The sequence below is a fragment of the Oncorhynchus mykiss genome, chromosome 23 (genome assembly GCF_013265735.2).
Source record: "Oncorhynchus mykiss isolate Arlee chromosome 23, USDA_OmykA_1.1, whole genome shotgun sequence".
NCBI classification, from domain to species: domain Eukaryota; kingdom Metazoa; phylum Chordata; class Actinopteri; order Salmoniformes; family Salmonidae; genus Oncorhynchus; species Oncorhynchus mykiss.
The window spans coordinates 19,686,206-19,711,776 of NC_048587.1; the positions used below are offsets into that span (position 1 = coordinate 19,686,206).

General features: G+C 42.2%; 1 protein-coding gene across 3 annotated transcripts in view; it reads right to left on the reverse strand.

Annotated features, from left to right (window-relative positions):
- hspa12a (heat shock protein 12A) overlaps positions 1-25,571 on the reverse strand; it is a 46,389-nt gene that overhangs the window by 7,218 nt on the left and 13,600 nt on the right. For 2 of the 3 annotated variants that reach the window (XM_021580437.2, XM_021580439.2), the window contains exons 2-10: positions 17,282-17,358; positions 16,915-17,045; positions 12,939-13,125; positions 9,842-9,946; positions 9,542-9,658; positions 7,281-7,452; positions 1,567-1,653; positions 835-939; positions 145-403 (exon numbers count right to left, since the gene is read on the reverse strand). In XM_021580437.2, the coding sequence (XP_021436112.1) occupies positions 145-403; positions 835-939; positions 1,567-1,653; positions 7,281-7,452; positions 9,542-9,658; positions 9,842-9,946; positions 12,939-13,125; positions 16,915-17,045; positions 17,282-17,358 (1,240 nt within the window). The remainder of the gene's footprint in view (positions 1-144; positions 404-834; positions 940-1,566; positions 1,654-7,280; positions 7,453-9,541; positions 9,659-9,841; positions 9,947-12,938; positions 13,126-16,914; positions 17,046-17,281; positions 17,359-25,571) is intronic. The other variant, XM_021580438.2, reaches the window with a different exon arrangement.

Below are 25,571 nucleotides of genomic sequence, written 5' to 3' on the forward strand. Positions count from 1 at the left end.
ACACATGATTGGGTAATCGGGTAATCACTCAATAGGGAGTTGAGGTGAGCTCTAGACTTTCAGTGTATTCTGTATCCTATACCGATCCTCTAAACCTCCTCTGCAATCATACACACACTCACATATGCACACACACACACTCACTTGCTCTTGCGCAGGGCGTGCTCCACACTGTGACCTCTGAACTTCTTGTAGTAGTCGATGAAGGAGAAGGGCAGGTTGATATTCAGGGGGTTGGTCCTGTCCGGGGCCGCTGCCCGTTTCCGGGACTCAAACGCGATCATCAGATCCACCCAGGCAGCCGGCCGCTTGACCTTAAACTGGTCGATGAAGTCGGGCCCGAAGATCTTACACAGGAGTTTCTCAAACTCATAGTCAATACCAATGGAGCCATAAGGACCGCCTAAGGAAGTGAAAAAGAGTGTCGGTCAATAAGAGCTCAAATGACACCGAGTCCACAGAACAGAGGGGATGCATGGACCCTGATTAAGCCTTTGAAATAGTTTTTTTTAGACTAGGAGTCCATGTGTAGCTCATGGGGATGTGTGAAATTTACTGCTCAGCCTGAAGTTTCCCCACTTGCGCCAGCGAACAGCTAGCTTTTCGCGTGGCGCAGACTGGTCCCAAGTTTGTGCCAGGAATGGGACGAATTAGGAGGAAGTGGTACTTACTAAGCTAGCAGTGTGACGTCCTTTACACATGCAGCCACCCCAGAATGTGATAGAACAGCCAGAAGAATGTGATTATTTTGAATCGAGGATACTACCTAGATCCATCTCAGTGTAACATGAATTCAGTGAGAGCTGCTATCTGAGCATTGAGCACTCTCTTTACCTGAGGCCTTATAGAGCTCCTTGAGATGTCCCTCAGGGAGCCGAATCTGATGGACCGTGAGGTCAACCGTTCCGCCACCACAGTCAACCACTACATAGCGGTCACCTGGGGACACGGAGAGAGAGAAACGTCATTGGAGGCGAAGGAGCAGAAGACTATAGTAGTAGCCAATAACGCCTCTGAAGCATGACTTCTGATCATTTCCGCTAAAAGCGGCTTCTGTTTTTGGGACACACTCAGTGGATGTTCAACATGAGTAGTCATGATGCTATCGTGCCCTAAAACCCCAAGTGGGTACTGGAGAACTAGATACAGTGTATCGGATAGAGGATAAGCCAATTGCTATACTGGATTTCAGTATTTTTATACAGTAGATAACCTACTATCACCATGCCCACACTGTCACAGTGGTCAGTAATCACCATGTGATCATGTAATCAACCATACGATCATTGACATGTCAACATCCAGCCAAACCTACAGGAAGCATTTGATTAGTAGAGAAATGTAATCGATTAGACTGTAAAAGCATGAGGTTATTAGCAAAAACTAGAAAGATAATAAGTAGAGTAGATCCTCCTACTCAATAAACATAAGGCTGTTGTTTTTCAGGGCACCGAATAACAAACACGATGCATGATCGGCAGCATAAGAAACAGCAGGAGCAATTACTGTATAGAGAGGGAGGAGGGAGAGAGAAACAGAAGCGTAAAAGAGAGAATGAGACTCTACCTTCTTCCAGCTCCGACCAAAGCTCCCCTATGACATTTTCCACCAAAAAGGTGCGGCTCTGCCGTTTGCTCCGGACATGCTCCTTGGCTGGTTATTGACAGAGAGAGAATGACCGAGCGTGAGAAGGGTGGAAGCGCATTGGTGAAGCTGTGTGGGTCATACAATGTAAGTCAAGCGACAGGATGATGGGGCTATATGATGTCTAGGATGGATGTGTGAAGTCAGCAGCAGAACTCCAGAACTGTTCATATAGCCTAACTGCAGGTACCCATCCCATTCCTGACTTGCAGGAATGAGCAAATCCAATGTGAGACTATTTGGATCTAGTGTTTCATTTTCCGTTTTTTTTATATTCAAACTGTATTTTATTAGCATATACAGTTGAAGTCGGAAGTTTACATAGAACCTTAGCCAAATACATTTAAACTGTTTTTCACAATTCCTGACATTCAATCCTAGTACAAATTCCCTGTCTTAGGTCAGTTAATATAATATAAAGTGGATAACCACTTTATTTTAAGAATGTAAAATGTCAGAATAACAGTAGAGAATAATTTATTTCAGATTTGATATATTTCATCACATTCCCAGTGGGTCAGAAGTTTACATACACTCAATTAGTATTTGGTAGCATTGCCTTTAAATTGTTTAACTTGGGTCAAACGCTTCAGGTAGCCTTCCACAAGCTTCCCACAATAAATTGGGCGATTTTTGGGCCATTCCTCCTGACAGAACTGGTGTAACGGAGTCAAGTTTGTAGGCCTACTTGCTCGCACACGCTTTTTCCGTTCTGCCCACACATTTTCTTCAGGATTGAGGTCAGGGCTTTGAGATGGCCACTCCAATACCTTGACTTTGTTGTCCTTAAGCCATTTTGCCACAACTTTTGAAGTATGCTTGGTGTCATTGTCCAGTTGCAAACTGTAGTCTGGCTTTTTTATGGCGGTTTTGGAGCAGTGGCTTCTTCCTTGCTGAGCGGCCTTTAAGTTTATGTCAATATAGGACTCGTTTTACTGTGGATATAGATACTTTTGTACCGGTTTCCTCCAGCATCTTCACAAGGTACTTTGCTGTTGTTCTGGGGTTGATTTGCACTTTTTGCACCAAAGTACGTTCATCTCTAGGAGATAGAGATCCTTCCTAAGCAGGAGATAGGAGATCTCCTTCCTAAGCAGGAGATAGGAGATCTCCTTCCTAAGCAGGAGATAGAAGATCTCCTTCCTAAGCAGGAGATAGGAGATCTCCTTCCTAAGCAGGAGATAGGAGATCTCCTTCCTAAGCAGGAGATAGAAGATCTCCTTCCTAAGCAGTATGACGGCTGGTGTGGCATGGTGGTTATACTTGTTTACTATTGTTTGTACAGATGAACGTGGTACCTTTGGTTGAACCAGACTTGTGGAGGTCTGCAATTTTTTTTCTGAGGTCTTGTCTGATTTCTTTTGGTTTTCCGATGATGTCAAGCAAAGAGGCACTGAGTTTGAAGGTAGGCCTTGAAATACATCCACAGGTACACCTCCAATTGACTCAAATGATGTCAATTAGTCTAACAGAAGCTTCTAAAGCCATGATATCACTTTCTGGAATTTTCCAAGCTGTCTAAAGGCACAGTCAACTTAGTGTATGTAAACTTCTGACCCACTGGAATTGTGATACAGTGACTTAATTGAAATTAGCTGTCTGTAAACAATTGTTAGGAAAATGACTTGTGTCATGCACAAAGTAGATGTCCTAACCGACTTGCCAAAACTATAGTTTGTTAACAAGAAATTTGAGGAGTGGTTGAAAAACGAGTTTTAATGACTCCAACCTAAGTGTATGTAAACTTCCGACTTCAACTGTATGCTGATGAAATGTTCCTCCTATGGGGGAAAAAATGTGTTAGCTGCAGAGGGACGAGAGAACGCTGGCCAAGGAAAGGACATTCTACTCTAAATGTTCAGAACTGGAGAATGCACTTATGATCAGTACTTACAGGCTAATGATTACATTCATTGCATATGGACCTTGTAATCACTGGTTGAAAAGAGGACAGCAGTAGTAGTAGCATGACCACATCGACCAAGATGTCAGAAGGACATTTTCTCCAATAGAGCGGAAACAATATGAAGGGAAAGGAGGACTTTCCTTCTCCCATTAGTCCTCAGGAGGGTGTGAGAGTGGGGTCTATCTATGTCACCATTAACTATTCCGTCAACATGTCAAAACACAATGAAGAAATAACTTTCCGGGAATGCTGTGAGAACATTATGAGTTAGCTATGGTGGAAGCTGCTCGAATAGAGGAGCGGCTATTATGGGAAAGTTAATGTAAGGAGGAAACAGCAGCAGCTGGACAGAGAGTACACTTTCCCTTCCCGTAGGCTTCCTTCCAACATAAAAACACCTCAGTTGGAAAAGAGTTGTAGCATCCTGTTGGAAACACCATCATTAGGGAGGGGACATTGACTTGTGCCCCCTTCTTTTGGTCCAACCTTTCTCTGACGTCTGCATTGATACTGAAGGTAATTCAAACACAAACTGACCATATATCAAAGGGTTCATTTCAAACCAACTACATTTCCCATAATTATTATGGAAAGACAGATGATAGAGTAGAAGATATTTCCGTTGGATGGCGCTACATTGTCGTCGCCAGTTCTAAAATAAAGTATATAGACTTGGGATACTACGAGCGCCATTTTGGAAAACAAACTCAGCATTTTACAAGAATGTAAAGATAAACGAGAAACACAGTACCAGTCAAAAGTTTGGACACACCTACTCATTCAAGGGTTTTTCTTTATTTATACTATTTTCTATTGTAGAACAATAGTGAAGACTATGAAATAACACATGGAATCATGTAGTAACCAAAAAGTGTTAAACAAATAAAAATATAGTTTAGATTTGAGATTCTTCCAAGTAGCACCCCTTTGTCTTGATTACAGCTTTGCACACTCTTGGCATTCTCTCAACCAGCTTCACCTGGAACGCTTTCCAACAGTCTTGAAGGAGTTTCCACATATGCTGAGCACTTGTTGATTGCTTTTCTTTCACTCTGCCGTCCAACTCATCCCAAACCATCTCAATTGGGTTGAGGTCGGGTGATTGTGGAGGCCAGGTCATCTGATGCAGCACTCCATCACTCTCCTTCTTGGTCAAATAGCCCTTACACAGCCTGGAGGCGTGTTTTGGGACATTATCCTGTTGAAAAACAAATGATAGTCCCACTAAGCGCAAACCAGATGGGATGGCGTATCACTGCAGAATGCTGTGGTAGCCATGCTGGTTAAGTGTGCCTTGAATTCTAAGTAAATCACAGACAGTGTCACCAGCAAAGCACCACACCTCCTCCTCCATGCTTCACAGTGGGAATCACACATGCAGAGATCATCCTTTCACCTACTCTGCGTCTCACAAAGACACAGCAGTTGGAACCAAAAATGTAAAATTTGGACTCATCAGACCAAAGGACAGATTTTCACGGGTCTAATGTCCCTTGCTCGCGTTTCTTGGCCCAAGTAAGTCTCTTCTTCTTATTGGTGTCCTTTAGTAGTGGGTTCTTTGCAGCAATTCGACCATGATGGCCTAATTCACACAGTCTCCTCTGAACAGTTGATGTTTAGATGTCTGTTACTTGAACTCTGTGAAGCATTTATTTGGGTTGCAATCCGAGGTGCAGTTAACTCTAATGAATTTATCCTCTGCAGCAGAGGTAACTTAGGGTCTTCCATTCCTGTGGCCGGCCTCATGAGAGCCAGTTTCATCATAGCACTTGATGGTTTTTGTGACTGCACTTGAAGAAACTTTCAAAGTTCTTGAAATTTTCCGGATTGACTGACCTTCATGTCTTAAAGTTATGATGGACTGTCGTTTCTCTTTGCTTATTTGAGCTGTTCTTGCCATAATATGGACTTGGTCTTTTACCAAATAGAGCTATCCTCTGTATACCACCCATACGTTGTCACAACACAACTGATTGGCTCAAAAACATTAAGAAGGAAAGAAATTCCACAAATTAACTTTTAACAAGGCACACCTGTTAATTGAAATGCATTCCAGGTGACTACCTCATGAAGCTGGTTGAGAGAATGCCTAGAGTGTGCAAAGCTGTCATCAAGGCAAACGGTGGCTACTTTGAAGAATCTAAAATATATTTTGATTTGTTTAACACTTTTTTTGGTCACTACATGATTCTATATGTGTTATTTCATAGTGTTAATGTCTTCACTATTATTCCACAATGTAGAAAATAGTAAAAATAAAGAAAAACCCTTGAATGAGTAGGTGAGTCCAAACTTTTGACTGGTACTGTATAAACTCTGCAAGTCTTACAGTATGTGCTCATAATCATAGCTTTAGCCCCGGACCTAAGCCGACTAGACACAGCTTAAAGCAGGTCATTGGAGAGTCTTTAAAGAAAAACATCTGCTCCAAAGAGCCACCGCTCTTCCGCTCTATAATAGCATGAGGTTAGCATTGTAAACCATGATGGAGGCAATGAACATGAAATCAAATCAATTATCTCCATCCAAGAACCTTAAGGTAGCATGTGTCTAGTTACAGAGCAAATACTGTTTTCATATTGTTGCAGTGAGTAATAAGCATCACAAATACTCACGTATACAGTACAGTACATCATCTCTCATCTCAGTTCTTATTAAAGACAGTATACCATATCTACTGTAGTCCTAAAGGGTTTCCTCTACTGTATGTGTGGGCGAATCAGATTGAATTCCAACTAAAGCTACAGTACTACTATATAACCATAATATAGCCGTCAGCTTCTGTACAAAGGTTTAACCTCCTTAATACACATAAGGTAAGCTGTTGAACATAAAATAAATGCTTTCAAGCAAGTGAATGCTAGTGTGAGTGTGGTTTAGTCCTATCCCTAGTCAACAGCATAGCGAGATATGACCGAAGGGCACTAAGCTTCTAAATATCTTGTTTAGATGATCTATGGAGAACCAAAACTCTTTACCGAACCAAAATATCGATGAGTGAGAGAGAGGAAAGGCTTGAGGGAGTTTATGGTCATTTGCTATTGCGGATTCACGTGGGTGTCAAATATGAGATTGGATTTCATTGGATAATACGGACCAGTTCTAAGGTGGCATTATTTAGTATTTGAATGACCTTTTGTGCATTCAGATATCAGTACATTTTTGTTGGCTAATTTTCCCATAGTATTTAAGGGCTCGTGCACATTTTAGGAAAAAGAAGCAAAAGCAAATAGACATGGAGAATGTGATGATTTGTGTTTGTCCATGCATTTTTTGTCTCTGAATATGAAAATAAAAGTTATGTTAGGGTTGAGGATATTGTCCCATACACATTATCCATTGAGAGGAAATGTATGTTTAAGATTCATTGAAGGCACTGGTTGTTTGACTATTAGCAGCATTTTACATAAACGTACAATATCACTGCAGTAACCTGTGACCTGACTTGAGTGGGAAGACGGTTTCCCCCGGCCACCACTACCTCTCCATCGTGAATACAGTTATCCAGAATGAATTCTACAGACAAAAACACAGATTTGACTCTTTCTGGAATGATAAACATGCTTGTCGACCAATAACCAATCTATAGTCCAAGATTAGTTTCAGAGGCACATACTGTATGAAATCGTTTCATGGGGGATGCAAAATGCTACCATGGTACATTATTGTGACGTTCAATGTGATGCTCATGTTCTGATTGGCCTGTGGGGTGACGGGGGGTGGGATTTACCCTGGATCATCCCTGCCCCTACATTCTCAGTGGGGCTGAAACCGTTCTGGTTGGTCTTGGTGCCAATGTCAATCATCTGGTGGAGGCGGAGCTTGCGGCAGTAGATGGAGGCTGCCTCGGGCTCAAGGGCAATGATCAGCTGCTCTGGGTTGTCACGGGGAACCAGACCAGCCTAGAGAACGGCAGAGCACAAACAGGAAATACTGGACATCAGCTTTTTCCTTAACAGGTCTCAGAAAGATGACCTCAATAAAACCAGCAATGTGAATAACTGTCCTAGTAAGTTACTATAAACATCCCTCATTGGTAAATAATCAGTGTATGTTAAGGATTCAAGATACCTCAAAATAGAAAGTAAGACAACATGGCCGTCAGCACCAAACTTTTTCCTGAATTAATTTAGTAACATCAAAGTTACAATGTCTACATACCCTTACTCAGTAATACAACACTATACCATATACAGCTGAAATGGAACAATTTAACACAACCATCATTCATCTAAAGCATCATCTAGTTCACTACTAAATCATACATGGCTTTTGGAAAAGTATTGGGCTCATGGGCAGGCCACAGATTTGAATAGGAAAATACTCAAGGGATAAATCATGCAACCCTAGCATAAAAGCAATTCCCAAAAGCTATTACATTTCTCGAAACATCCACAAGCAACAACTGCTTTTGCAGCATTCGAACAACGGCTTAACTTGAAGGCCTATCAATCAACATGCTGTTCTGGCTGGTTTGTGTTTCTGTCCACAATATACACAGAAAAAGACAGGCAAAGTATAAAAGCTGAACATTGCATCACATCTCTGTGCTTTGTGAGATTCTGCATGTTGCGGTGAAGGGGTCAAGGAGAGTGAGGAGGAAAGGAGGAGAGGGAGACGTGGGGTGTTTCGTTTCCCCCAGTACGAGTAATAAATGATCCAGCCAGAGGATGCTGAGTCACTGCAGATACGCAGCAACTCCCCCAGCCCCTAACCAAACATCCTCCCCCTCTTACTGTGCCTCAACCTCCACTGCAGATATCAGGTGATCAAGCTGTCTAAAGAGCCTCTCTCCTCTTCTTCTCTCCTCCTCTCATATCTCTCTCATTCTATTGCTCTCTTCCCTCTCTCCTCCTCCTCTCTCTCCAGCCCATCCTCTTTGTTCACTGCAGAGGGGAGGGTGGTGTCTCTATCCGGCGGCTGCAGCCTCAGACAGACTGCCACACCCATGTGACACTCTCTCACACATACTAATGTAGTGTACCTCCACCCCTCCATCCTCACATACCCCTCCCTCCTCACACACCCCTCCACCCCTCCCTCATCACCCCCCCTCCCCACACACCCCTCCCTCCCCACACACAAACTCCTCTAGCCCTCTCCCCTGAAATTCCTCTACACAGAGTACCACACCGTATTACCATGTGCCCATCGCACAGCTCTCTGCAGCTCCCTCCCACCACTGTGCTCCTCTGGGGGAAAACAAACAACCCTGCCTTTCTTACTATGCTGTAAGCTGGAATGTGTGTATTGTGGAATAGCATACATTGGAGTTAGAGTCGAACCAAGGTATTTGCCTTATTTATTTTCCTCTCCCTCACAGCCTATTGAGAATGATCACAATAGCCACTTCATTCTCATCCTCAGTATGCACCCCCTCCCTGCTATCCCTTGTCTCACTGTCCTATCCTCAAATTCTCTCTCTTGGGACAACTAGTGATGAAATTATCCCTCTCCCTGGTGGCTCCCTCCAGCTGCCCTCCCTCTACTCTCTGTCCTCTCCTCTACTGCAGTCGTGGTGGATCAGTCTTTCTCTCTCTACCCCCATACAGGAGAGAGAGCAAGAGAAAGAGGGGGAGGAGAGTAGTCGTCACTGTCTGGCACTGCAGCTCCAGAGCAGCAACCAACCTCTCTCCTATCGGTAATAAATCACAGCAGCAGCCAGGGTGGTAAAGCTAATCATGCCCCGTCATCACTTTCTCTCCCAAGTACCTGCAGTGCCTCTGCCAAACGAGAGCTAATGGCGAGACTGTACGGACGCATCATTTACTCTGAGGGAGATAGATGGTTTGAGCGGCAAACGTTTGTCATTTGAGCTGTTGAAAGCAGACTACAGCAGACAGAGAGTAATTTGAAACAAGGAATATTTGACTTTCAACCTTACAATGTGTGTCTGTGCGTGTGTTTATGCATGCATGAGCGTATGTGCCTCCCTGTGTGATTGCATGCGTGTGCACATGGACGTGTGTCGATTGACAGGGGCCAACCCACCTTGTAGGCTGCCTCCCTCATGAACTGCTTGGCTGGCATTTTCCAGATGGCTGGCACTGTGATGACCCATCTGATGTCTGCATTGTCAAACTCTGCACCCGCCTGGTCACTCAATTCCTGCACGGGATCACATCAAGCATGGCATCTATGTTCCCTGACCCACCATAACATCAGCACTATCGCTGAGCATTAAATGCGACATCTAATTCATGTCAGATACATGTATTCAATATATGAAACTAATGTATTTATTTTTGTTGCATGTACTATACCATGCAGTAGAACCTGGTAATACTTTACCTTTAGTGCTTGCTCCTTGAAGAACGCCAGAGCATATGCAAAAATATCAATAGCTTTTACTCTCTTCCCATTGGCTGCATGGAGTTCTGTGTCGATGGAGAGATTCTGATTGGGGGAAAGAAGGGACGACAGAGAAAACTAAAGCTCCACCTTATCGTAATCTTTTCATTTAAACACCCTACAGACATCTACTGATAAATACTAAGACAGACCCCAGTCAACATACTCAGCCTTATCCAAATCGTGTCCACTTTACCAAATCGTGTCCACTTCACCTCTATGGTGAAATATGTGCAATAACAGTAGCCTGAGCTCACAGTTACTGGCGGTGTTACCTCTTACTTGGCACAGAACTTCAAGAGCTTGCTGCAATGTCAGCTCAGGGCAGCCAAGCTGCTAGCCCAATAATGGACTAGAGGAGCCTAACGTTACTCCAAGGACCTTACATGTTCTGCTTAAAGGGCGAATTGGCTCTGGAAGACAAAACAGCCAAATACGCCTTCTAAACGTGAATCGATTCTCAATTGCGGTACGGTTCTGGAAACATAAATCCCTTTACTTTCATATCACATCAAAATAATTTCACAAATGCAAAACATACACTTACTGCACAGCAGTGGCGGTCAGTGCCGTTTATGATGAGGGAGGACAATTTGTTTTTCATGAGCATGGCCTTTCTATTACAGCATGTTGGATGACTGTCATTCACATTCCATTCACCCAGTTCAATGTAACATCGATAGGTTTAGGCTACTACATGATACTCAAATTGTCCCTATACCCATCATGAGGTGGCTACAACCAAGCCTATGAATGAAAGTTCACAACAAGTCGAGAGAAAAATTTGAGATGACAGACAGTGACACATGGACAGTCAGTGACACACTCACCACCTTGCACACTCGTGCCTACATCGTCTTATCTAGGGTGTAAATGAATACACCCCTGATCATGCATAAACACAGTTCACCTTCATAGTAGCCACAGTATTCCTCCTATCCTCTATGCACTCTCCTCCTCTCACCTTTTTTCTTCATTGTGGACTTCAATGAACAACACATCAGCTGTGGGACCAGGCGAAAAAACCTTTCCAAGCCAAACCATGTCATAACCGCGACACACAGCCTACATCGTTGTCCCCATATTAGCTAAAGTAACGTCCTAGTCAGCATAACGTTAGCTAATAGAACTAATGCGTTAGTAATCCCGCCACAATCATGCAGTAACCGTTACAGTATATAGTCAGTAAGCAGTTACACTGGCAGTCCCCAGTGGCAATAAATGCATAAAACCAAAAGCTTAACCTGAGTTCCAGTGTCGTGTTGGATAGTCATAGCCAGCTAGCTAACATAGCATCCCTCTGTTTGAGCTGGGTGTTTGACTAACTAAATCAGCCAGCTGCATTTGCTAGCTAAGTACTGTTGACTAACCCCTGACACTGTACGTTAAATTGTGACGTGCCATGACCTAACGTACAGCACGCATAATGCAACTCATTCAGTGTCGTACAGCCTCTCTCCACCAGGTGACGCGCTTCTCTCGCAGATTAAAAACAAGAAAGGGACAGGATAAGGGGGGATACCAAGTCAATTGTACAACTGAATGCATACATTTTTTTGCGTCACCACTGCAAGCCAACATGACTCTCAAAAGCCACGACAGCCGCTGTTTACTTCTGAAGATAACTTTAGCACCGCCCTAAAAACCCATTTTAAATTCGACACAAACTTTCAAATAGGTATGTAATGAAACATTATAGAAACTATTAATAGTGTTTTATTTACATTTTAGAGGTGATAAGTTGGACAGATCGGGTGAAAAAAGCTGTTTCCCAACACGGTTTATCTCCCCCTTTCCCCTATCATGCAGTAGGTTTCGCTTCCCCACCCGCCATTTTTAAAAAGACCAGACGGAGCTCATTGCCTTCTTCAGTCATGCAGAGATGGGCATCATGAAGGTCTCGTCATTGATTTTGCTGGAAAGGGGAGAAATTGTGCTTTACAATGGTATTCATATTACAGTTGACCTGGAAGTATTACGTTTTTTTTGCGCAAAAATAATTGTACGTTACTGCGTGATGTACAAAAGTGCATTAGCTATCTATAAGTGAAACTGAAAAAAATTACGAAATCTCTCTCTCTCCTCCTTCATTTTGGAAGAAATTAATTTGTTGAAAACTGTTCAACTATGGTCTTTCTCTCTCTTTGAGTCAACTACTCACCACATTTTATGCACTGCAGTGCTAGCAAGCTTATGCTTTCCGTACTAGATTCATTCTCTGATCCTTTGGTCATGTGGACAACATATCAGTTCATGCTGCAAGAGCTCTGATAGGTTGGAGGATGTCCTCTGGAAGTTGTCATAATTACTGTGTAAGTCTATGAAAGGGGGTGAGAACCAAGAGCCTCCTAGGTTTTGTATTGAAGTCAATGTACCAAGAGGAGAAGCTAGCTGTCCTCCATAGTGCAGAGTGCTGTTGAGGCTACTGTAGACCTTCATTGAAAAACAGTGTGTTTTAATCAATTATTTGGTGACGTGAATGTATTTAGTATAGTTTTATCTAAAACCTTTTCAAATTTGTATTTTTATGAAATTTACTGAGGCATGGTCCTCCACTTCCTCCTCTGAGGAACTGCTGTACACTGTTTTTACCGGCTTTAACACAGTTGCAGCCGACAGTATTTTTCAGCCTTTCGAGTGTTAGGAGATGCAGAAAGCTAATTAGCACAGGTAGTCGACTCTATTTTCCGTCCGTTTTCCATAAACACTAACATGGAGAAATGGCCGTGTGGGAACACTAACAATAACCCTGTGTTTAAATTGAACATTTTATGTATTTTTTTTATTATTTCTCGCTGATATGAAAGGTCCTTATGCTTCCAAAACTGTACCGCAAGCGGTGCATGTTAATGTACAGGCCGAGCATCGTGGCTCTTAACAACACTCCCCCATATAGAAGACGCCTTCGTCCAATGACTCTTATGTGTAATGTAATGGAACTGAGAGTCTTGATCAAGGGCTACCAAGCTGCCAGCCCTGCACAAGGGCAGACACAGAGTAATAAGGGAAGTGTGTGTTTGCGTGTTTGTGTCTTTACCGCTGTTGTATGGAGTTTCATTTTGAACTTCTCCAGGTAGAGCCAGTGCTTGGACTCGGTAGGGTCCAGGTCGTGGTAGAAGTCACGTGCTGCATAGCCAAAACTATGGAACTTCCTGTCCGGGGTCAGGAGGATGGTGGTAGGCGTCTTCTGATTGGACACTCCGGGGTCGCCGCCCTCCCAGCGTCTGGGAATGAACACAAAACATTTAAACCAATGAGCAACTTGGTTAAGTCAACGTAGTTCAGTTGAAGTTTTACTCTAATTTCAATGTTTACAACGCAGGTTCAAATGAGATGACAACAGTACTGGTTGATTACTTTTTTTCAGATGCAATGTATTTTCCACGTTACAATACGTTGACAATTTACGTTGAAACAACATTGATTCAACCAGTGTGTGCCCAGTGGATTCTATCTTTCATCTGTTGAAACAACTGGTTGAAAACTACGTAGGCCTACTTGCAAATGATACTGGTAAATTATTAAGGGCCCAGACAGTTCACTGCAGTGCATTCTCTATTTGTGTCAAAGGGCTCAATATGGCTCAATAAGGTGGAATGCATAAGAACATTCGTGTATCCTGTCAATATTCCAACCTGAACTAAAATGTCTGTAGACTAAAGACACGACCAAGGTCAATCACACAAATTCAAGTAGTGTGTCCTCATCAGTCCCTCGTTGTCAGTCTAATGGCTTTCTGAACCTGACCTACACGTTAATTGAGCTACACTAGTTCTGGGCAAATCAAGACTACCTATAATTAATTTGCTTCCCTTGGAGATTAGTGTATGTTTGCTAAGTGCCCTGATGAGATTATGGGTCTGTCTTACTGGGGGAGAAGCCTGCTGTGATGGACTAAATTGGAAAATGTGGGGGAAACCACTAGATGTTCACTGCTAATCTAAATCATGATGGAGATTATCTTGGGCTCTTCTGCGCACAATCCAAGTTTATCATTGATAGTTCAGATGTTCTTCATCATCATCATTATGATCATTGCCATCGTCATGACCATATTCATCATCATGCTAGATGGTATGTCCACAGCCATATGGGAATCGTGATCCTCTTTGAAAAGACCTAGAGAATTCTGCTCCACTCCAAATCACATCACAGTGTTTCATGATCATGCTCTATGAAGCCCTAATCTATGCTTGGTTACTAATTAACATGGTCATTTGATACAATCCAATAATCCTGACATGAAGCCTATTTATTCAAAACTCACTCTGTCACATGATTCAAACATTGCAACAACAACATAGCCTCAATGTGACTGCATCAGCGTATTAGTCATTGTAACAGAAATTAAAACATGGTTGTGATTTAAACTATCAATGAATGCACATTTTTTCACAGTATAGCTAAACTGATCTACATGTAGGAACATGACAGGTGAAGAATAGCTTTCTGTATAATATAACCTTACATAGTATGGAATGGAATATGCCTTACTGCATTAACAGCTCACTGAATAATGCATTAAGGAGTGAGAGTCTTTAAATTATGCATTTATTTTCACTGTGCGTACAGTATGTAAAACTGGGATTTAGAGCAGTGGGAAGCCAGAGGTCAGACCTCTTGAAAAACACAATTTAAAAGCCTTACATGCTGACCAGCCCGGACACGTCGCGTGCGCGAGCGTCGCAAAATAAATGTAGAAATCCATGTTATTCAATTATTTCACCCACACTGCTCGCGCGCGCCAACGAGCGTCTGCGACGCCAAGGGTTAAAATAGAACTCCTTCCTATTTCTGACGCAGATCGCGCTGAAAGTCCTGCATCTCCCATCTCATCATTGGTTTATAGAAGCAGGTACCCACGTGCCATCTCCTCATTGGTTATACCCACGTGGGAGACTGAAAGACGGACTGTTTTGCCGGTAGTCGTGGTAATACAATGAAAGTTTAGATGCGATCAACGTATAAATGAAACAATGAAAAAGCCTGGAAGGAGGAGAGATGACTAGAAATGATTCGGTTGGCCGTTTAATGTGTGGATTAATTGTCGGAGTAGAGGACCTTGTGCATTTCAGGTAAAATAACAACTCAATATTTATATCCCCTCTGATCTGGCGGAATCACTAATCAAACATGCTTCATTTGAAAATTACTTCTGAGTGTTGGAGTGTGCCACTGGCTATCCGTAAATTAAAATAACAAGAAATTGGTGCCGTCTGGTTTGCTTAAAATAAGGAATTAGAAATGATATATATATTGTTAAATGTAAAAAAAATTAAGTATATTTTAGCAATTAAATTTACTTTGATACTTAAGTATATTCAAAACCAAATACTTGTAGACTTTTATTCAAGTAGTATTTTACTGGGTGACTTTCACTTTTACTTGAGCCTATTTTCTATCAAGGTATCTTTACTTTTACTCAAGTATGACAATTGGGTAGTTTTCCACCACTGAATTGGATTCCTGCTCCATTGTGAGGGCCAGCGACAGTGAGGACAGGGGATGAATACTAATGTCTATGTCATAGAGACGCAAATAGCTAATGCTCACTATCAATACACCAATGCATTCCTCCTCTATTCAAAGAGGAGTTCTACCCTGAAATCTCTATCATGTGAAAATGTAAATGTTACAGCACCCCAAAATAGTTCATTTGAGGTATGGGCAAACTTTACAGATCCAGTCTGAGGGCTTATCCAGTGAAGCCATTGTTAATGTAAGGTTTTGGAGAAGATGGTTCCATCCAAACTAAATAATCTTAGAGCTCTGGGTGTTTTCACTGCAAGGTCTAGTAGTACTAGTAAAAATATATTGCTCAACTGTTATCTGATGTTTGGCGTTAATGACAGGAGAGGATTCTGCAATAGATGCTCCTCTCAGTCTGTGTCTCTGTGTGTCTTTGTGTTTCATCACCCTAGGGATATTACATTAACAATACTCCATTTGTATCTAGAACAAAGACATAGAAAGAGTTGGAAGTTTATTCAGCACAGAATTTCTACATCTCTGTGTAGGGGCTTGTGTGCTGTTGTACCTAGTAGTCTAACCAACAAACGTTTTTAAACTGCTACATAATTGATTTTCTGGTGCTAGAAAGTGTTACCTGTTGTCTGTTAATATTTTGCAAGTGGGAAAGTGCTGATTTTGATCGAGAGTCATGCATAAAACTTTAACAAGCTGTATATAGAGTTCCCAGACATGCTTTCTCTATGGAAAACTCATTAGAACTATTGGTGATTGCCAGTTAAATCAACAAGTTTAACTATGAATTCAAAAATTATTAAAATCAACAAAAACCTGCAACCACAATGGCCTTTTACAGATAAGATTGGCCAACCCTGCTCTGAGATATGCCATGTACTCAAAGTTCAAATAGGGCCCATTAAAACTAGCGCATGAAACCATATAAACACCTGTCGGTTTTGTGAGGGACTGCAATGCAGTGTATGGAGGTTGGCCCTGGTGCCTGGCACACACAGGGGAGAGAGTTGGCCTGTGTGTTTTATGGGTCAGAGGATCTCAGGACTGTAGTCCAGCTTGTTCCTCAGCTCAGTGAACCAGCTCCTCCTCCCAGCTCTAACAGGACCATTACATTGACTGGGACCATGACGACCGCCAATGAGGCATATAAGTGGTGAGAGAGGGAGCAAACACTGTTTCATTTGACTTCTAAAGACAGTCATTGGGAATCCAGTTAGAAGCCTCTACGTCCTATACATCTCCATTTGATGACAATGAATTTGAGGAGCAATACTTTGATCAACACGTTTAACCTGGCTATCAGCAAACCTTCTGGTATGATTACGCCTAGACAAGTGCTAAGACCAGAAAGTAGAACTATGCATTCTTATCATTATTAGCTATCTCTCTTGCATCACCTGCCAGATAATATTTAATAAGACTGCTACGGAAAAGAACAGCCTGACCTGAGTGAACCTCCCTATGACTCCTTCAATCTCACTCTCTCCTCCTGCTACCAGGGACTGCATTGCAGCGTTGGCTTGGCTCACCTCATGGTGTGAATGCATTCTGGCTCCTTAGTGAAGGCGTAAGCATAGCCGCTGGAAGTGGTGCCAAAGTCGATAGCAACCACCACGATGAACGAAGGTCCCGTGTGGGCATTCGAGTCCGTGTCATTTTGCTGAGGTGGAGAGGACAGAAAATCAGAGTCAACAAATGGAGAATGTTTAAGGAGATGTGTGATTTATTCTGGATGGAAAAGCAGATGAGTTAAAAAGACTGTGTGGTGAATCTCATACCAATCTAGCCTACCAATCTCCCTACCAATCTCTCATACCAAAGTAATGGAGTTGTTTGACTTCATTCGGCTCTTATGGATCTATCTCCACGCAGAATATTCCATGGAATGTTTCTTACCTGAATGTGGGAGGGTGACAGTGGGGTGATGCCAGGGTCACCCATGCTCTTTGCTGGAGAGGGAGTTGCCATTGCATCTGAGGAGACAGAGAGAAGTAGATACAACGAGTGGTAAAACAATAACAAACAACAGATACTGTGCCTTGCAAAAGTATTCATCCCACTTGGCGTTTTTCCTATTTTGTTGCATTACAAACTGTATTTTTTATTTTTTTATTATTTTAAATTTTACCCCCTTTTTCGTGGTATCCAATTGTTAGTAATTACTATCTTGTCTCATCGCTACAACTCCCGTACGGGCTTGGGAGAGACAAAGGTCGAAAGCCATGCGTCCTCCGAAACACAACCCAACCAAGCCGTACTGCTTCTTAACACAGCGCGCATCCAACCCGGAAGCCAGCCACACCAATGTCGGAGGAAACACTGTACACCTGGCGACCTTGGTTAGCGTGCACTGTGCCCGGCCCGCCACAGGAGTCGCTGGTGCGCGATGAGACAAGGATATCCCTACCGGCCAAACCCTCCCCAACCCGGATGACGCTACGCCAATTGTGCGTTGCCCCACGGACCTTCCGGTCGCGGCCGGCTGCGACAGACCTGGGCGCGGACCCAGGCCCTAGACCACTGCGCCACCCGGGAGGCGTACAACCTGTAATTTAAATGGATTTTTATTTGTATTTCATGTAGTGGACATACACAAAATAGTCCAAATTGGTGAAGTGAAATGAAAAAAATTAAAAATGTAAACGAAAAAGTGGTAAGTGCATATGTATTCACCCCCTTTACTATGAAGCCCCAAAATAAGATCTGGTGCAACCAATTACCTTCAGAAGTCACATAATTAGTTAAATAAAGTCAACCTGTGTGCAATCTAAGTGTCACCTGAACTGTCACATGATATTAGTATATATACACCGGTTCTGAAAGGCCCCAGAATCTGCAAAAAGGCGTGTGGGAGACTCCCCAAACATATGGAAGAAAGTACTCTGGTCAGATGAGACTAAAATTGAGCTTTTTGGCCATCAAGGAAAACGCTATGTCTGGCGCAAACCCAGCACCATCCCCACAGTGAAGCATGGGGGTGGCAGCATCATGCTGTTGGGATCTTTTTCATCGGCAGGGACTGGGAAACTGGTCAGAATTGAAGGAATGATGGATAGTGCTAAATAGAGGGATATTCTTGAGGGAAACCTGTTTCAGTCTTCCATACATTTGAGACTGGGGCGGAGGTTCACCTTCCAGCAGGACAATGACCCTAAGCATACTGCAAAAGCAACACCATGTGGTTTAATAAGGGGAAACATTTAAATGTATTGGAATGGCCCAGTCAAAGCCCAGACCTCAATCCAATTGAGAATCTGTGGTATGACTTAAAGATTGCTGTACATCAGTGGAACCCATCCAACTTGAAGGAGCTGGAGCAGTTTTGCCTTGAAGAATGTGCAAAGATCCCAGTGGTTAGATGTGCCAAGCTAATAGAGACAGCTGTAATTGCTGCAAAAGGTGACTCTACAAGGTATTGACTTTTATTTTTTTTGGGGGGGGGGGGGGGGGTGAAGTTCTCAATTTTTTTGTCTTATTTCTTGTTTGTTTCACAATAAAACATATTTTGTATCTTCAAAGTGGTATGCATGCTGTGGATATTAAATGATACAACCCCCCAAAAATCTATTTTAATTCCAGGTTGCAAGGCAACAAAATAAATAAAAATGCCAAGGGGGGTGAATACTTTTGCAAGCCACTGTAGCTCAATCAAAATAATGAGAATTAGTACATACTGTATGTCTATTAGTACGTCGTCACTCACTATTTCTCAAACCATTCATACAAATTGTGCAGCTGTGATCTTAGTTTTGATTATTCAGTCATCCTCTGATAATACACTACAAAGAATATTGCCATTCTAATTTTATTCGAAACTCCTAACTATATAACAAGTCTTCATTTAAGAGAAAACGGCTGATGCACCTGCCTTTTAAACAAAACGCCATTTGAAATGAATTAAAGATTGTATTTGTCCATTTGCCACCACTTTCATTAGATTCACTTAATACTGCAGCACTTATGAAAGGCCCTTTGACAATGCACAATAACAGTGCTTCCTCTACAGTTTTAAGTGTCTGGGGATGGCCTCTCAATGGGACAACATGTTATCTGTCCTTTTTCCACATGGCACATCCTTTTCTCGCCCTTACAGAGTGGCTGAGTGGTCCGAATCCCCACAATGCACTTCGCTTGGTAATTACTGTATGGAATTATGGACCACCTGTGGATAGACTCCACTTTCTCCACCCCCTCCCCCATGCCCCCATCCTAAAATCATAACCTTGAGTCTTATTTTAAAGTGCAATCTGCATTTCCTACATACATCCTTTTTATTTAAATGAATGATACACATTGATTCTTGGAGAACATCATTTATAAAGGCCGCATGAGCTTAGCTCTTACTGTTGTGCTGCAACCTGGATGTAGACGTGACATAGTAAATGTAAATCTGTCTCCCTCCATTTAGTATGATATGTTACATTTATTAATTTGTGGATGTCCTTCATGTATGATATGTTATGAAATGTTACAAATTGCAATTCGTACAATATGTTACAAATTTGCAATACATATGATACAGTATGTTATGAATTATGATTTGTTGTGGCTAATGTTAGCTAGGTGGCGAACGCTAGCTAGGCTAGGGGTTAGGGGTTAAGGTTAGAGTTAAGGTTATGAGTTATGGATAGGGATAAGGTTAGGGGAAGAATTAGCTAAAATGCTAAGCAGTTGCAATAGCTAAAAAGTAGTAAGCAGTTGCAAAGTTGCTAATTAGCTAAAGCTGTCCATGATGTGATTTGAACACGCAACCTTTGGGTTTAAGTAACCATACCAAACGTAACAGGGCCATGCACAGACTTTTCAGGGGGCAGTCCCCCCCCCCACCCCCCCCCCCCCCCCCCCACCCACCCACCATTCATATCTCAAAATTCATACAGTAACATACCAAATACCTCTGTAGCAAAAATGATTTATTTTTTGAGCATATGCCTATTTATATCTGGACCAACACACTCACTCATCATCACAAATTGTAAGCATGCTAGTTACAGTGCATCGGGAAAAGAGGCTGGGCTATCAGCTGATCATTGATATTGATGATTGCTGTAAATCTTCTTATTAGCTAGCTTGATTTATTTTACTAATTGTGATTTACCTCTCTATGTCTTTCTGCCTCTCTCTGCTGCACATATCAGCCAACCTGACCGAATATTGATGACAATGTAGGCTAAATCAATTGTTATCAAGTGTCAATCAAATGTCATGCTGCTGTGGCAGTACTGTTGACATTTAAACTAGCTAGCTAGCTACACACACTCTATCTCTTAAGCCATGCATGTTTGGATACCGGGTGTGTGCAATTTCTGTACAGACTACTGTGAAAAAAGGCACAACCGTATCCACAAGCTCCGTACAAGGCAGATCAACAGGCGCAACAAACGGACGGGGTGGGGGGTGGCAAACTTGACGACGACTTGTGGGCAGTGGGTTCCGAACAGCAATGACAAAAATGTATACAAAAAATAATAATTTGGGGGGAAATTATACCACCACCTAAAAGGGCACTTTGGAGGGGGGAAGGGAGCCCTATCTGTGCACGTGCCTGAAACGTAACATGTCATATCAATTTGAGTGTCACAGATTTACATTTACTATGTTACGTCTAGTTTTTGAGGCCAGGCTGCGTACCCCCTCAGAACCCAAAATATAAGCCTGTTTAACGTTCTTTGTAGAAAAATTAAATAAGAATTGTAAACAAACACTGGTTAACAAACACCTCAAAACATGGTTAAAACTTAATTTTGATATCATGGATGGTCAGTCCTTGTATCCATAGCTCTGTCTATGAATTTGAGAGTGGATACATTTCTCCAGCCGCGTCCCTCAGCTGTTACCAAAAACACTGGTGGGGAGCCGTTGGTTATTGTTTGTTTGTGTGTTTGTGTCATTTGTTTACCTGGCAGAATAAAAGTCTTCATGAGAAATTGTATAAAAATGTGTATTGAGTTCCATACAAGTGGTTGAAAATATCAATGCGGACCTTTTTTCAGACAATTGAGTGCAAGTGGATTTGGGCATCTGGTTGAGAATGTTATATGTATTTCTTTTCAATTTGATTGAATAATCCATTAAATCATTTACACAAGTCTACCAGAAACTAGAAAGTGGTGTCGAAGTCGATCAATCACTGACAATCACATTGTGGAGATGGCAATATAAACGTAAGTAAATTTACATAACTGGCAACAGCAAATACATTATTCATTTAATAGTGTGGTGCCTTCACACTTACATAACTGTGATGTTATATAACAATATCATGATTTTCTTCAACATCCCCCACTATTGTTAATGTCGGGCTCTGAAAAAAGTGCTTATAATTCATCCGAAATAAGCAAACAATGCTCTTGCTCAACCTATCAACTGCCAACAAAGTTTCCTCAGAATGAGTGCTAAAAAATCAATGTTTCAATGAAGGTAGCTCACTTCAGAGAGATTGGATTGAATAGTGAAGTGGAGAAGCCCTAGGATAGCCTACAATCCTGAATTCTAATAGTCAAAATACAATCAAGTCCCAACAGCACGACATCATTTTCTTCTAATCATCAGAGTGAAACAAATAAACATTGAGCCACCACAAAAAGAGCTGCTAGATGAAGCCATAGATAGAGTATCCTGTTTCCCCTCCCTTTCTACATCCTAGCAGAGTGGTCCTGCTGCCTGGAATGTTCTACACACATTCTGACAGGAAGCAGAGCCATTCCTCCTCCATAAGCGACTGACAGGCCTCCAGCCAGATATGTGTGCTGCCTCTATAAAGTTGAACACTTTTTCAGAGAGGCTCTCGATTTTTGTGCCTGGACCTTTTTTCTCCTCTCGGCAGGAGGAGCTTTTTCTTCCTGTTCTCGTCACATTCCTCTGTTTCCCCAGACAACTCTTTGCATTTTTCAGGCCCTCAGTACAGATCTCAGAATGGGTTTATACAGGAGAACTAGGCCCCAATCTGTAACTGCACAGTAGAGGTTTTTCCGATACCACAAATGAGCAGCAAGAACAGGAATGTAAAACTGGTGTCAAAGTTAATTACAAGTTTAAAGAAATAAAAAAAGGGGTCAGTAGCAAGCTACTACTGCATTTTCCTGTGTGCATATTTGGTATTGTATAGGCAAAGGCAGAGTTAGGATATGTCAGATACATCGACCACACTAGAGCTTTTCTAACCGACCTGAGCCCTGATGGGCCCCGACATTATACATCGGGTTTGGGCCGGGTAGGGCCTGTTTTTTAATCTGTAACTAGGGTACGGGCAGGGCTCGGGTATCGTACAATTGATCAGTAAAAAATGTAAGCTGAGCCATTTGCTTGTGCTCTGCAGCACAGTACAGTCATATCTGACTAAGATCATAACATGGTGTCAGAAGTGCTTCAACCTCATCAAATATAAGACAGGAGAGATTATTTCACCAAAAATAATAATGCTCCTTGTGAGTGATGAAAAAGTAGCAAACAGCTAACTGCTTTCTCATGTCTCTTCATTGAGCAGAGCAGCCCAAGTGGAGCCATTGCTATGGATACTCTCAGACCCTGAGCCGCCATGAGCAGTGCGCATGCAGAGCGAGCAGTGCTTAGGGAGCGAGTGACACACAGAAAGGAGCAGCTAATGGATTTACTAACGGAGGAAGTCATTTCTGATTTCAGGTTTCGGGCAAGGCCTGAACGTCGCTGGCATGGGTAGGACTCAGGCTTAAAATTCATGCCTGTGCCTCTATACCTCACTAACAAGTTGTCATACACTACTCATTTGAATCCTGAAGACACAAATGGTTGGGATAGCTTCAAATAGACCATGAAAAACTGGTTATTTCTACCTCTAGAAGCCTGGGTACATTGACAAGCTCTTCGTCTGTCGAATGACATTGATGATTCTTCTCGTGTGATCATCATAGCCCACTCTCAGTGAGTGCCTGTGTGATGAAGAAAAAAGAAGCCAATCCAATCCAAGCTTTTAACCTCTGGCCATGTGCCACTCCCCTGGGAAATGATGTCAGAGCTTCCTCTTGTCATCTCTGCCCAGATAGCTAGGCTCACACCACCTCTTCAATTCAGCTTCAAGTGTAAGGGGAAGGAAAGAAATGGCCGCACATGAAATGACCTTCACGTAGTCTCTGATTTTCTCATATTTTCATACTATAAGATTGAAGGACCAGTGAATTTCATTGCTGCCCGTACGGGAAGATGAGAGCGAGAAAAAGGCAAAAGATGCATAAACACGACGAGCAAACACATTCCTTGTATTGCTGTTGTTGTTCAGAGATGCATACAATTACCAAAAAAGAGGCTAGTCTTTTATTATGGCTAGCACTAACAGTTAATTAAAAAATAACAGGGTAAGGACTTCTCCATCTTGGATCATCTGCTAATTTATCAAGAAGCGAGTTCACAATCAGTGCATTATCAACGACAGTGTTGAAACCCATCCTTTACTCCCAAAATGTATGAACTATATGCAAGCATATACTGTACTTTACCTTCATTAAAGACAGAAGCAGAGGACTCAATATCGCATAGTGCAAGGCCTGATTAACTTCAACATGCTCCTTCTCATGTCTTGCTTAGGTTAGATTTAACCTGTGTGTCTTGTCCAATAGACCTAATCTACAGATCGTTGTATTTGGAATCTGCCAAACTGGCCAAGCATGTTAATTAAGCTAGAAGAAATAGGTCCTTGGAGCAATAAACCACATTTTTAAAACATTCTTTACGTTTAGCGCAAAAATAAACATAACATTTTTGTTAAATAACTAGCATCTGGCGAGCGAGTGCATGTTAAATGCCGTACCACAGTCCACAGCCCATTCAAAGGATCATTTAAAAATCATAGACAAGTGAGATTCTTGTCTCTTTGCAAGTCTGATTAGATCTAGTTGAAATCCGTTCCAGAGTAGTTCACAAGGTACTGTAGGCCTCATAGGCACACAGACGGATAACTTCAGCCTTAAATGACAACCATGATATTCTACAAAGGACAAGTGCATGTGTATTGTGCATGTAATCAATTCAAGACATTCTGTACTTTTATGTATTATATAGTACAACTGACATGTATAGATAATGTAAACATAAGAGAATGTGAAGATCAACCGTTTCTCCAGAGAGTGGACACTGATTGGGACGGCAGACGCAATTTGTGGCATAATCAACAACGCCTACAAAGGCAAAGTGATGCCCCATTACATTCACTGCCACAAACATTCAGTGCCACAAAAAAAAATCCCTATCAAAAGGCTACATTCATGTGGATGAAGGGAAACTTAGATTGGGCGGCTCTCCTTTTGAGAGAATGTCCTACTTCTTCCCTCATCTGAGGTCCCATTCATGCCATGCGGCAGCACAGCAAGCAGTCAGAGGGAAGCTGAGAGAGAGAGAGAGAGAGAGAGCGAGAGAGAGAGAGAGATAGAGAGTGAGAGAGAGAGAGAGAGAGAGAGAGAGAGGGGCCGCCATCATTCTCCCTCCCTCTTTATCAACTGCATCCAGCTGGCCAAGTGCCCAGACACACAGTGCAGAGAAGCAGCAGCCTGACAACAGCTGTGGCTAAGAGAGTTTCTAGCACCCTTCATAGTCCGCACACACACATGCATGCATATACACACACTCATAGCTAACTGTTTCCAGACCTGCTTTTCAGGTGTCCTGCTACGACTACTAGGCCTGTTTAAAATAAATGTGGTAAAACTGAGATACTCCTCCACAGATGAGTGGAATGTATTGTGTAATAGTTACAGATAATGACTATTGTAGGGAGAACGGTGGACAGTCATTTGGCATGATGCTTCAGAGAATATGTCAACATTACTCAGAATATTTAGTGAAACATGCAACTTGTTAGAAAAAATATATAAAATCACATCATAATTTACACACTAATAAGTACATTTCCATATACAAATGCAATCCCTGTGTGATAAATCCTGCATATTATGAAAAGTTAAAGATTCTCCCTCCATGTCCTTCTACTGTAGCAGGAAGCACTGAGAAAGGTACTGATATAAAACAGCCTTGGACTCAGAAATCAATCTTTAGATCTGCGTCTACTGCAGCTCAAGGTCAAACGGTATCCCAGCAGTGGAGAATCTGCAGATAAGACAGAAATAAACCTCCGCTCCACTGAGTGAAGCGTAAACTGATTACCATAGAACACATCTAGGTTTATCTTGATCAGCATATCCTCACCTGCTATGTTGCT